This window comes from Tympanuchus pallidicinctus, unplaced genomic scaffold (assembly GCF_026119805.1).
Source record: "Tympanuchus pallidicinctus isolate F22 unplaced genomic scaffold, pur_lepc_1.0 scaffold16, whole genome shotgun sequence".
NCBI lineage: Eukaryota > Metazoa > Chordata > Aves > Galliformes > Phasianidae > Tympanuchus > Tympanuchus pallidicinctus.
In genome coordinates this window covers 24,262,819-24,275,498 of record NW_026294679.1, presented here as the reverse complement: position 1 = coordinate 24,275,498, position 12,680 = coordinate 24,262,819, and the positions used below count along the sequence as shown (strand labels likewise).

Below are 12,680 nucleotides of genomic sequence, written 5' to 3'. Positions count from 1 at the left end.
ATCTACCATCCATGCTCCATGCACCCAGTGGGGCTCTGCCTGCTCCGAAATAGGGCTGTGCTGCTAAAAGTGGCTTCTTGCCCCAAGTAGGGTTGTGCTAGTGCTGCTGACATTTTAATCTGCATTTCATAACTAATTGCCTGGCTATAACTATCTTGTCATCAATTAACAGTCAGGAAGTAACTGTATCTCTTTAACTCGCTATGGCTTCCTTCTGGCTCTGGAAATGGCTGGATTTCCTTGCAGGGATGGATTACATGTTTACATTTCTCCTGCTGCTGCTGTGTGCAGTGAGGATGATCCAAGGAAGCAATGACAACATCTTTGTGCGTTTTCCCTACCCTCCTTATATTGTTTGTGCCATGGAGTATAAAGAAATTCTTCATATGTGGAGAATATTCCTCATGTTTGGAGCAAGCTGGAAGACGCCTACATTGTAGACTGACTGCAAGAAGCCAGGGAAACAAAAATTTAGCATCAGCATTTAAGAGTGTTTTAAGAATGGCCACTTTTCCAGATGTTGGGAAATGCCCTTAAATGGATGGAATAGTTTCAGTCTGGAGAGAACTGCTAGGAGATATCTCTGCCATCAGCAGAAAGGTCTCACACCATGCTGACCCACTCTAATGCTGTCTGGCTTTTAAGATGCAATGTACAGAGACATGGGACTTTCCAGATTAGGATAAATATGACCCACTTACAAAACTAAGCATCCCCTACTCTGGGCCCAAAGAGGCTGCACTTTGGAGAGTGACTTTTTATCTCTTTGTGTGGCTGAGGGAAAAGGAGTCACTGCAGTTTTGTTTTAGATAGAGTCACTGAACAGGTCACGAGGAAGGACAAGAGAATGGAGGGCTCTGTGTCACAGCCTTGCAGCTCACTGCAAGCATGTCTTCTCTGTATGTGCAATATGGTGGGCTGCAGACCATGGCTGCTCTTTCACCTGCTGAGCCTACAGGAAAGGCAAACTTCTATAAGGAGAGTTTTTATCTGCCTAAAAACCAGCACTGTAGAGAAGTGATGATGCATATGGTGCTAATTTCCAGAGGCCATATGTTTGGAGGGACCCAGGTACCCCACAAGAACTTTTTGTTATTCTAATGTTCCTTTTCAGAGGTGCTCTGGAGGTCTCCTCTTTGCAGGAGGCTGGCTGCTTCCTCCCACTCGTCCACTCCCAACACGTTTGCTCCGTCCCATCCCTCTGTCCCCTGCTGCTCAATGAGTGCTGCAGCTGGATAAACAGCGATCACTTTTACAGTCCTCCCGTGCCTTTCAGCCCTCCTGTTGCAGTCTATTGGTCATGGTGCAGCCTTTGCACCAGCACCAGGAGTGCTCTGGCCCTGGTGAGGTGGGTTTCAAAATGTAGTGACTTTATGGTGACTGCTGCAGTTCACCTGGCTTTTTCTAAGCACCTTTGCTCACCTGTTAGAAGCAACACAGGCAGCCTGTGGAGCTCTGCCAAGCTCTGCCCAGGTGTTCAGAGGCTTTTGCTTGGTTTTGGTAGCTCTGCTCACAAGGATAGTGAGAGTAGAGGCGTGAAGGCCCCCTCCCACCTTATTCGCTTTTTTCTCTAATATGCATTAAACTACTTGTTATAGTAAAGACCGAGCCTCTTTGGAAGCTCTACTTAACCTTCTCGTTAATCACTGTGACAGAACATAATAAATCTACATTGCTGAAGCATTATTTCAATTTGTAAAATCCTTGGTGCTCCATGGCAGCTCATCCAGCAGTGCCTCTTCCTTCCTCCCTCCCTACCCTATGCAAAGTAACATGGCCTTTAGGAGTGACTGCGGAGCTTTGCTTTTTGAATCACACAACATTTGAATCCCGATCCCTGGATGGTCTCTATGACTGAGTTACTGCAGCCAAAGCCGTGTCCCTGTAGCTCACGGATGCATGTTTATACAAGACTGTACAGCTCCTCTTTCTGTAGCCATTAATTTTATAGAGGGCATATAACAAAGTTGGGCCTCCAGTATGCCTCCAGCCTTTGATCTGCGTGGGGCGCACAGCCCAATGGACCCAGAGCTGCCGGCACTGCCAATTTACTCTGCTCTGCAGACGCAGCTTCTAGAGCAAACACAAGCTCGTGTTTTCTCTCAGCAGTACTGCAGTACCACTGCCGGTTGTGCTGCTGTCCGGCTGCATTTGGTGTGGAAGGGCAGGGGTAGCTCAGGGTTTGTTTGCCGTTAATGTCAGCTAAGCAGTTTGGTTCATGCAACCCACGGGTGCCCCAAAGCCTTGCAGACGGGTAGGCGGATTATTAAGGGTCTATAGTGTTGCTAATGGAAATAAAGTCCGTGTATTGGCAGGCTGTAAGCAGTGACCTTGTGGCATGGTGCTCACTCTGAAACAAAATATCTCCAAAACAGTTCTCTCATAGAACCTCATTGTCATCCAAGCCAAACTCAAAAAACTTTTTTTTTTTTTTCCTCTCAGTCTGGCAGAAATTTGGATTCCTGGATCTGAATCTGACCTTGACCTCCAAAACCTTGACCTCAAAAATGACCTCTGATCAGAAACTCTTCTGTTGTTTAGACGTGGCACATGGTGTAGGACAGTGACCAGTGCCAACACTGGCAGCAGGCAATTGCTGATCAACCAAATCTGGTTCCCACTGAGTTCCTGTCCTAAATTTGGGTAGAGTTGTTCTCATTTTGAGTTGTTGAGCCTTCTGGCTCAGCCATAGCTCTGTTGATCCCCAGCAACATGGTTAACTCTTAATATTATTTTGTTTTAAGAGAAGAGTACCCTTTTTTTGATCAACCTAGATGAAAGCTGAGCACAGGACTAAAAACACTGAGCGTGTAATTTTAGGTTACTGAAGCTAGATAGCCAAACTGTTTGCTAGCATCATATTGATGAGACTTTTCCAACACAGAAAATGTTTGTTCATCTAAAGTCTCCTGTACTTTATGGACATTCATTCAGGGGCATTTTCAGGATGACAATGAATTCTGCAGGTGTTCAGCATGACGTCTACGCCCTGTGCAAAGTAGGGGTTGCTGCCTGTTATCTGTCAGCTTGCCTGCTATACTGCTTAGTTTTACCTCTTGGCACTTGATGTGGAGACAAAAAACAAACAAAACAAAACAAAAAAAGGGAAAAAGAGTGTCTAGGAAGTATGGAAAATGTAGAAACCCCTGACAGTTGTATTGTGTGTCTCAATTCTCCCACAGAGAGGAAACCACAAAATAGTGAGCCCAGGGATTTCTTTCTGCACACAATATCTGTCAGGGTTTTGAGGAAATTTCTGGGAACTGATGAAAGAAGTGTGCTTCTGTATGGTGCAGTGGTTCTATACAAAGGAGATGCAGTGCTACTCAAGCACTGCAAGGCTTCTGCAAGGCTTTCCAATCAAAAATAAACCCGTAGGTTTTGAGAGGATCACTTCCAAGAGGGCAGATTGCCTCCTATGGGAAGAGGCAAAAGCAAAAGAGAAAATGAGCTTGTACTATGGACAAAAGGCACCCAATGTGTTCAGTCACATTGTCACAATGTGTTATAGTTTTCCTCATGAACCTCTGTGGGTTTGCTGATGGCAGATGAGTGGGCATCTTAGCAACACAGGGGCTCTCACCTTCCCAGGTTTAACTTTCTTGATTCTGATGGGCAGGTGGGATGTGAGGGGAAGTTCTGCATGCAATGAGTCCCCCACGCTTAGCAGTGTCACACTCAAGGAGGAGACCCCTGTGTGCCAAGAGACCAACAGCGGGCGTACAGCCTGACTTACAGCCTTCCCAACGTGGTGCTTTCTGGGGCTGCCCTGTACTTGTGGTAACTGGCAAGCAATGCTGCTAATTGTGTGAATATCTTAATTAAGGACGAAGGAGGTGGTTGGAAGTGCATCAGGAAATGGGAGCAACATGAGTATCAGCCCAAAAAGGCAGTAATAACATATTTAATTAGCCAACCTCTTTAGGATTTATTGCATAAAAATTAATTCCTGGTTTTTTTTTTCTGTTTTGTTGTTTTTTTTTTTTTCTTTCTCTATTTCAGGTCCACCTGTAAGTACTGAAACTCTATGGTGTACAAGCTACTGACATGGTTTGTGGGGCATGAACTGGCAGTCTCCAGTCTGTGGTGTCCACCTTGGGATCTCACAAACAGCAAGTACTGTGGGTGCTCAGGACCTGTGTTGGGATGGAGTTGTCCTTTGCTATGTCACAACTTCTGAGGGTGAGACAAAGGGATTGCAGGGCTGGGGACAAAGCAAATGCGAGGGCTCAGAAATCTGTGCGTTAGCACTTGGCCCCACATACCCCAGGGGGATCAGCTGCATGTGCTTCACATGCATTGGATGCCACACGCTGAACCAGACATGTTTGTGAAAAACGGAAAGACAGATCGCAAACACATGGTGCAAGCTGAGCTGTAGGGACTTGCTTGCTGCTATCACCCAGGCTTGCTGAACTGCTGGGCCTTCAAGTGTAGCTGGGTAGCTATCAATTTCAGAGGGAGAAGTGTGTTGACAGCTTCCTTTTCAAATGTTAGCTAATGCAAAACCTCAGCGCAGATGATTTAGGCTGCAGGAAAACAGCTAGGTTATTGCAGAAGTTTTCTTACAGCTATTAAGAGACCCACAGTGAATCAGAAGAAGTAATGCAAGGAATGAGGCCATGTATTGACATCTCACAGGATTATAAAGAAACGTTATATTGTCTCTAGCACAATCCTTCCAGAGGAAATGGCTTATGTTCATGTACAATGGAGTAACTATACTTGGTTTGTATGAAGGAATATGAGAAGTTAAACATACGGTAGTCATCTTTTGTCTGTTCTTGCAAAAATGTCTTAAACAGTTTGCAGATGACGTTCCGAGGAGAAGTAGTTGCTGCACAACCTATTTTCCCCTTTCATCAAGTCGAAAATGCTGTGGACTGGATTCCCACAGATATATGAGCACAGTCCCTTTTAATGGCAGCAATCTTCCAAAAAGTTGCACCTTCCACGCCAGAAGGTCTGAAAGTATTTTACAGCTGGAAGCCCTGATCCACGCAAACCTTCAGCAGTCATTTATCCCAGGGACTTTCAGGGCTGGCCACTGAAGTGAATGTATTTCAGCATTAGATTTGGGTTACAGGGAAGAGATCATGACTCTGGAGGGAGCTGCCCCAAGGCAGGCGCATACTGATGCTAAAAGGATGTGGCACAAAACTAGTAGTGATGTTGGCATTTATATTATTGCCGTTAGAAACAGGAAAGAAAGCAATAGGTCAATGCAGACATCTCCTGGAGAGCAGTCTGTGCTTTTGCAGGGTGAGGAGGACGCACAGCCCAGGCTTTCTTTGCAACAAAAAGGGCTAGAAATTTAATATCATAATGAAAGATTGAAGTCTGGCAGAAATGCGTGGGACCACCAGAGAAGTGCTGACAATATATGCTACTGTATCCTGGCTTCCTGCGACCCCTGAACCTGTCTCCACATGCAGACTTCTAGGACGGGCCGTGAGGAGTGTGACAGCCAATGGAAATAACAAGAGGAAGTCAGGCAGACCGAGCATCGTTAGCCAAAGTGGAATTTGTCCTGAGCTAACAGCACCTTTGTCTCACTCAGAAGCTCTGGGTTTCCAAGAGGCTGGCAAGCGAGACTGGTGCAAGTGCTGTGAGCAGAAGCTCATGGCTAAAGAGATGAGCAGAGTCCTCTATGTTACCATGGGAAATATTTGTTCCCACTTATTTCTTGTTATTAAAATCTGATGAAAACTCATGCTTATGAACAACAGACAGGGGCTCCTGCCTGGCTGTCTGTCAGACATGTATGTCAGTCTAGATAGCGACCCTGAAGCACTGATGACCTCACAGCTCTCTCCTGGATTTCTTTCCCAGCTTGCAAAAGGCAACGTGTGCAGTGGTAGGGCTGAGCCCCTGGTGCTGATGTTGGCTGAGCATGGGAATGGACAGAAATCCACTTTAGAAATGCACTGAGCCCAGCTTGTAGTCTTGGTCAATTAGGGGAAAAGCTGAGGAAAGGATGAGCAACAGCCCCAGGAGCAAAAGGAGCCTTTACACTCTCCTCTTGCCCAACAGATGCTCCCGTTGTTGTCCTTGATGTCAGCCAAGGCTTTGGTGAAGGCAAGGGCAACCCGCAGTCATGCAAGAAATTTGGTGAGATTGGGACTGAAATGGGCGAAGGAAGGAAGGAAATGATGAAATCGTGCAATAGTACTGAGGTTCCCGGACTCTTTTGCTGTCTGGACCACATCCGAAGGAAAAGATCCTCTCGTGGATGTTTTCCCTCCCATTTCTGAACATGCAACATTTCTGTGGCAACTGCAGCAATTCCATACATGAAAAATTAATATTTAGCAGATGGAAACTAAGGAAGAAAGTCAGAGCCCTGTAATTAGCTTGTTCTCCATGGACGTGCAGATACCTTCAGAGCCTATGCAGGCAGCGAGCTGTGGGTAGAGCCACGCTGAAAGGAGAGAACATTTTACGAACAGGTGATTAGGAAACCAAAGCAATCAGAGCTCATGGTCAACAAGCTGTGGAGAGATTTTTAACTATTCTGTTTCCTAAATCCTTACATATGATTTCTTTATATCAAGCATTCCCTTTGGATTGTCAAGCTAACTTTGATTTATTTTTTTTTAATTTTTTTTTTGTGTGTGCATGTATTGTGTTTCAGGGCACTACAGGAAGACCAGGACTTCCAGTAAGTACTTCATTCTTTCTTCTTTTGTTCTCTCTTTCTGTCTTGCAATACATTCATCCATAGACCTCCAAGATTTTTTAAGCTGTGAGAAGGTAGCAATCTCACATAGATTCCTAATGTGGAAAAATAGCATATTGCCAACAAGTCATGGCTCCTAACAGCATAGGAACAACAAGAGCTTTGTGGTACCAGAATGGCAATGTAGTCCTTATGAACCCTCCTACATTTGGGATACATTGCTTCTGAAGAAGCCTTTTTTACCTTGAAGTGGTGCAGTGTGCTATTTTCTCACTGATGGGCTTGGTAATTGCAACAGGATTTACAAGCCCTACGTGAAATTCCGCAAATGTGAAAGTCCATGGTAACCGTATCTGCATCTGGGATGGTTGTGAGTAAGGAAGGAGCACAGATTTTGGGATCACAGCAGCTTGCTTTCCTGGTGGTGATTCTTTTATGATGCACAAAGAAACCTCTGCATATACCCAGGAAAAGAGTGAAGTGCATTTCTCTTCTAAAGATTTTAGGCTATGTTCAAACACATTGGAAGTGGACAAGGCACAAAGAAGTGACACCAGTGGGTTCAGTGTCTCCAGCTGCTGAAACTAAAAATCTAGGTTTGTGTATAGGGAAGCAGCTGGGTGAAAAAGAACACAAGGAAATCACAGACATTGCTGGAAATGGAACTGGAAGGTTATTGTTGTGTCATTTTTACAAAACAGAACAAAAATTACATGCTTATTGAAGCCATAGCAGCTGATTACTGAAAGGATCTTTGTGACTGTCTTCCATATCTGCCCAGAGCTGAGTTTTGGCAACCAGGAATGCAGAAAGGGCTGATATTCACTTTTTAAAAAATGTATGAGGTAGAAATCTGCCTTATGGGTAAGTGGCTGAGGAAAATTGCCACTGGTCTTGAGGTATATGTGTTCATATGTTTATAAGGCTCTGTTCAGTGTCACCTGACCCAAAGTCATTCCCTAAACTGCTGTAGGATTGTTCACACCCTGACAATTCACTGAGTAGTACCTCAAAGGGGTAGAGGACACTGAACACAGCCATTCATATGTCTTCTTCCAGACATACTTTTTCCTGTGTCAGCTTGTTTTCCCACATTTTTTTTCTTCTTGCTTCTGGACAGGAGCATACTTTTAAGTCCAAGCGTGATAACTATATAAATAAATAGCTTACTCTAGACATTACTTGAGTGAAGAAAGAGAAAAAAAATGTGACACTTGACTACTGCATGAAGCTGGTTCCCAAGACCTGGATTTTGTGAAGTGGAGGAAATTGGAATTAGACTTGGTTAGCTTGAAAAAATCTCTTGCCTTCCTTTTTCTGCCTAAATAATTATGTTATTTCTGTCGTGAGATGATCTGGCTTGCCTTGCACTCAGGCAAACTGGTGACTTACACAGATTCTTAAAGGCAGGTTGGGGTCTCCACAGACATAGTTTCTGTATAACTTGCTCTCTTCCTCTCTCAAAATTCCTGGATGCTTGCATTGCAGCACTTAGCTGCATCTGTGGCACAGCTCATTTGTGCAGTTTTATGACCTTGCTTTTGGCCGGTTTCCAATTGCCTCTGGTTTTGTCTTCATTGCCAGGGAGACAAAGGCGCAATGGGGATTCCTGGACGGCCGGTAAGTCGAGACCTCTAGCGTGTTCCTTGTCCTCCGTCTCCTCTTTGAACCCTGAGATGTCAGAGTACTTCCAGGCTGAATCTGGGGTGGTGCGAGCATGAGGAGAGCCACCCTCTCCAAGACCCACACCTGAGGAGGTTGCAATGGGGTAGTCAGCCCTGTAAACCACATACATGTGAAGGATGTTACCTTCCATTCTGCTAACCATGGGCTTGCTAACGTGCTCCCCTGCCCACTGCCTACTGCTGCCCTTTTCCAAATAACCCTGCCCAAACAAGGGGGCCATGCCCTGCCTGGCTGAGCACTGCATTCTAGGACTGCTTTCCACTCAGGCAACCTGAGATTAGGATGGGAATGAGGGCTGGGGTGGGGACTGTGGCTGCCCCTCTCATTCCAACCCTGCAGCCCGGGTTTTGGGGCAGGGGAGTGTGCCCTTACTGCTGACGCCTGTGTTTGTGTCTCTTTCTCTTTCTCTCTCCCCTGCACCCTCTTGCATGTGGCTGCGATGGGTACCACTGACCCAGGGACTAAAAGGGCAACCTGGAGAGAAGGTGAGTTGGCTCCTTGCAGCCTTTAGTATCTCTGGCTGCCCTCCTGAAGGGCCAGCCTAAACACCTTAGCTGCAGCCCTGGCCACTGCAGCCGACATTGGGTTTCCACACCCTGGGGTGCCTGCTCTCCCCCAGCAGGGTAAGTTTATCTCCCAAATTCCTCCCAGGCCACTCAGCCTCCAAAAAAGCTGTGTTTCTTGTTTATGACAATTTACTAACAGTGTATGAGTTGGCAGGCACATGCAAGGCTCCCCTCGAGGCTTCCTGGGTGTTAACCACTGAGTTTCTTCTATGCTGGCAGCACCGCTTGCCCTAATCACCCTTGCAGTTCCTCTCTGCCTCTTGGGTCAGCACAATTTCTGCTGTGAGCCACAGCAAGGAAAATGGGATGGCGTGCTCCTGTTTCTGACATGGTGGGACTTGGCATCCACAAGAATAGTGATGATGTGCATTTGAGGTGTGTGAATAACTGGGAATCTGCAGCCAGAAGCAGCGAGTTATAGAAACTAGGAAAGAGATGAATATTCACCTAGTAGGGGAATCGTGTGTGGGGGGCATCACCATACCAGAGCCATTTGCTCCTTTTCATGGAAGATAGAAAAATGCAGCAAGGAAGAGTGAGTTAGGATGGAGAATCTCTCTCCTTGCTTTCAGGCTTCTGCTTGTTCATTGGAGCCTATAAATATTATCTAACAGACCAAGATTTCACTCTTAATTGCCCGTACTTCCCTAAAGCCCTCTGTGAGGTCCTTGGCAGTCCTAGCTTGGTTTTGCAGAGAGTTCTGTTGCTTGCAGGCTGCATGGTTTATGGGATGCTCCATCCAACGGCTGCCCTGCCCTGGGCACTTCTGGAGCAGCCTCTCAGGGATACACAGTGCTTTCTAAAGACACAGTGTTTCCTGCCCGTTGCACATCGTGGGTGGCTAGGAGCTGAAGAGCGCCTGTTTGCTTTTCCAGCAAGGGATTTGCTGTTTTCATCCTCATCCCATCTGAGCTGATATGCACACAAACGAGGCTCTTCCCCAGTGCAGTCAGGAAGCAGCTGACCAGCTGCCCGTGCCTCCCAATTTCCCGGAGCTCGCCATATCCCTTTTTCTTTTGTCTCTGGTGCAGAATGTGTGAGAGGCTTCCTGGATATGCAGGTTATCTTGAACTGTGGGAAGGAGACAGCTCAGCTGCTGTTCTGGCAACTGTTAATTGTGGGTCTCTTATCAGCTGCCTGTTACTGACTTAAGGACTTGTTTCCATGTCCACTTAGTGCAGTTCACGCTTTGAAAGTGAAAAAGCCTTGGGCAAATTGTGCTGCACTTTCACCAGCAGCTTTGAGATTGTCAGTCAAGCAGATAGAGCCCATAGACCTGGCTGGTCCTGGCTGTGGGTGGGCTCTCAGCGCCTGCTGCAAGAATGAAGGCAGCCTGTGCCACTACTGATCCAGCCCTTGCATTGGGATCTACAGGGCATATGTGGTGTGGGGGATTATTGCTGCTGGGACCTCTGCACTGAGCCCTAACTGGGCTGGAAATCGACACCAAAGTCTCCAGCACTTCTTGCGGTGCAGCTTGATGTAGGAGAGGCAAGATCTCAAGTATTTCTGTATTGGTTTTCAGGTACTAGAATGGTCTCAGAATTGATGTTTGTCTTAGGATCTAGCCCATACTGAATCATCATTAATTATACTGCTTGTCTCCATGGCAGACCCAGTTTCTTCCAAAAAACCACAGTTGAGCAAGCCTTTTATTTTCTGTATTCCCCCTTCTCCGCTCTGAACACACACTTTATACTGTGCAGCATGTGATGCTGCTTCAACATCAAGTTATTTAATTTAGACCTAAACTTTTGCATTCCTGCCCGGTCATTAAGTCTCAATTGACCTATTCATAGAATAGCTAGCTTTGCAGTCAAAAAACATGGCCAGTTCATGTAATCTTAGTCCGTAGGAGAGAACATGGTCTTTGGTATGGAGCTCTCTAGCCAGTGTTTCCATACTGCCTACAAAGGATGTTCTTAGAAATGATCACCAGAGAGTATTCAGAATCTGTGGGGTTTTCTTAGGTAATTTTTCCCCACATGTTTTGCCTGTTTGCAGAAGACAATATACAACATATGCAACGTATTCTTTGCTTTACAAAGCAATATATACAAAGAATTGTACAAAGAATATACAGGATGGGCAGAAAGCAGTCACTAAAATATAGCTGTGTCTGGGGAGGAATGTGGAAAGTGCTTACAAAGTTCCAAACTGTGGGTGTGGTGGGACCAGGGACTGAGGGTGAGCATTAGCAATTACGGAAAAACATTAGTATTCTCTGAAGTTGAAGTCTGACCAGACATATTCTGGCAGCAACAGGGGTTTCAGGCAGTCTTTCACATTTGCAAGGGGGCAGAGCCTGTGTTTTGCCAACAAGTGTTTTACACATTTATAATTTTACTTGCAGCACAGCTTCTATATTTTTGTTGTGATAGTCCCAAATGACATTTCTCCTCCCAGAGTGAGCTGGGGGAGGCCAGAATGGCAGCTGCCGCATGAGCCCTGACATTCTTATACTTTGAGCAGCCTCATTAAATCTCAGTCTTGATGGAAATGTCATTTTCATTGTATTTTCACCTTTTCTCACCCCTTTTCCTTTCCCTGTCTCTCTGCAGGGCGCTCCAGGAGAAGCAGGCATGTCTATCATTGGGCCCCGTGGTCCACCCGTGAGTAACTTTACTCTCTATTTTTGACTGATTCGGGATGTGGGCAAGTTACAGGGAAACAAACATTTAGGAGGGGCAGCAAGACAGCATCAGCTGCAGAGAGCAAAACCCCTGCATAATGTGGTTCCCATGTTGAGCCAGGCTTGGTTTTATACCGCTATTATATACTACGTATAATGAAATTACAGCTCATACTTCAGAACAGACAAAGAAGCCTCGTCTTACAAAGAAACTATAGTCCTGTATTTGAAAGGAAAAAAACATATTTCCTTCTTGCAACAGGACCACTCCTGTTTTTGAGGAGAATGTGCTATTAGCCTGGCTGATTTCAGCCTTTGGTTTCGTTAGCGAAGGACAAGCCCCCCTAATTTTGCAGAAGAGCAGGATCAGAGCTAAGCTGGTGACTAGAGAACTCACAAAGATGGATAGATCAGAGTTGTCCAGAGGTCCCTGTCAGTACCCAAAGCCTTGGAAACTCTTTGCCAGTGTAGATACTGAAATCTTGAAAACCCCTTTGCTGACTGGGGAGCAGAGGAAAGGCAAGGGAGGATTTTGCACCCCACTCCAGCAAAAGCAAGAAGTCAGCCAGACAAAACTTCTTGCAAGTGTAGGGTCAGAAAAAACAGGCTGGCACAGTATTAAGGGCTGGAGCACTTAAGTGCCCTAAACAGTGGATGTTTCTTGCTCTGCACTTCAGCCATCAAGCCTCTGCTTTTGTGCAGATGCAGCCAGTCCTCCTCACTCCATCCCTGTGCAGCCTTCTCTGGAGATTTCCATGAGAAAAGACCCAGGGACTTAATTCTCTCCCTCCCTCTGTGCACTTCCGATTTTGATTAACCTGTGAAGAGCACTGTCCTTGACCTGCCAAGAGGATGGGCTGCTGGCGACTTTTGTTTCACAGCAGAGGTCAAGTGAGAGAGACCTAGGCAGCACGAATGCTTGGCTACATCTGGCTTTCCAATTAGCTTTCCAAAAGAAGAGTTTCTAATAAGTAACAGCTTTGTGGGCTCCCAGGCCCACCTGCGTGGCACACTGCAGTTTGAGAAGTGACAGATCTGAAGCAAAAGAATTTCCTTAAGCATTTGTTACACAACAGATCAGCCCTGGTCACTTGGCCAGGTGAGGAGGGTGGGCTGA

General features: G+C 46.0%; 1 protein-coding gene across 1 annotated transcript in view; it reads left to right on the top strand.

Annotated features, from left to right (window-relative positions):
- Positions 1–12,680, top strand: part of COL13A1 (collagen type XIII alpha 1 chain) — an 83,985-nt gene that overhangs the window by 21,181 nt on the left and 50,124 nt on the right. The window contains exons 3-6 of the mRNA XM_052677158.1: positions 6,645–6,661; positions 8,264–8,299; positions 8,824–8,850; positions 11,493–11,543. Of these exons, the coding sequence (XP_052533118.1) occupies positions 6,645–6,661; positions 8,264–8,299; positions 8,824–8,850; positions 11,493–11,543 (131 nt within the window). The remainder of the gene's footprint in view (positions 1–6,644; positions 6,662–8,263; positions 8,300–8,823; positions 8,851–11,492; positions 11,544–12,680) is intronic.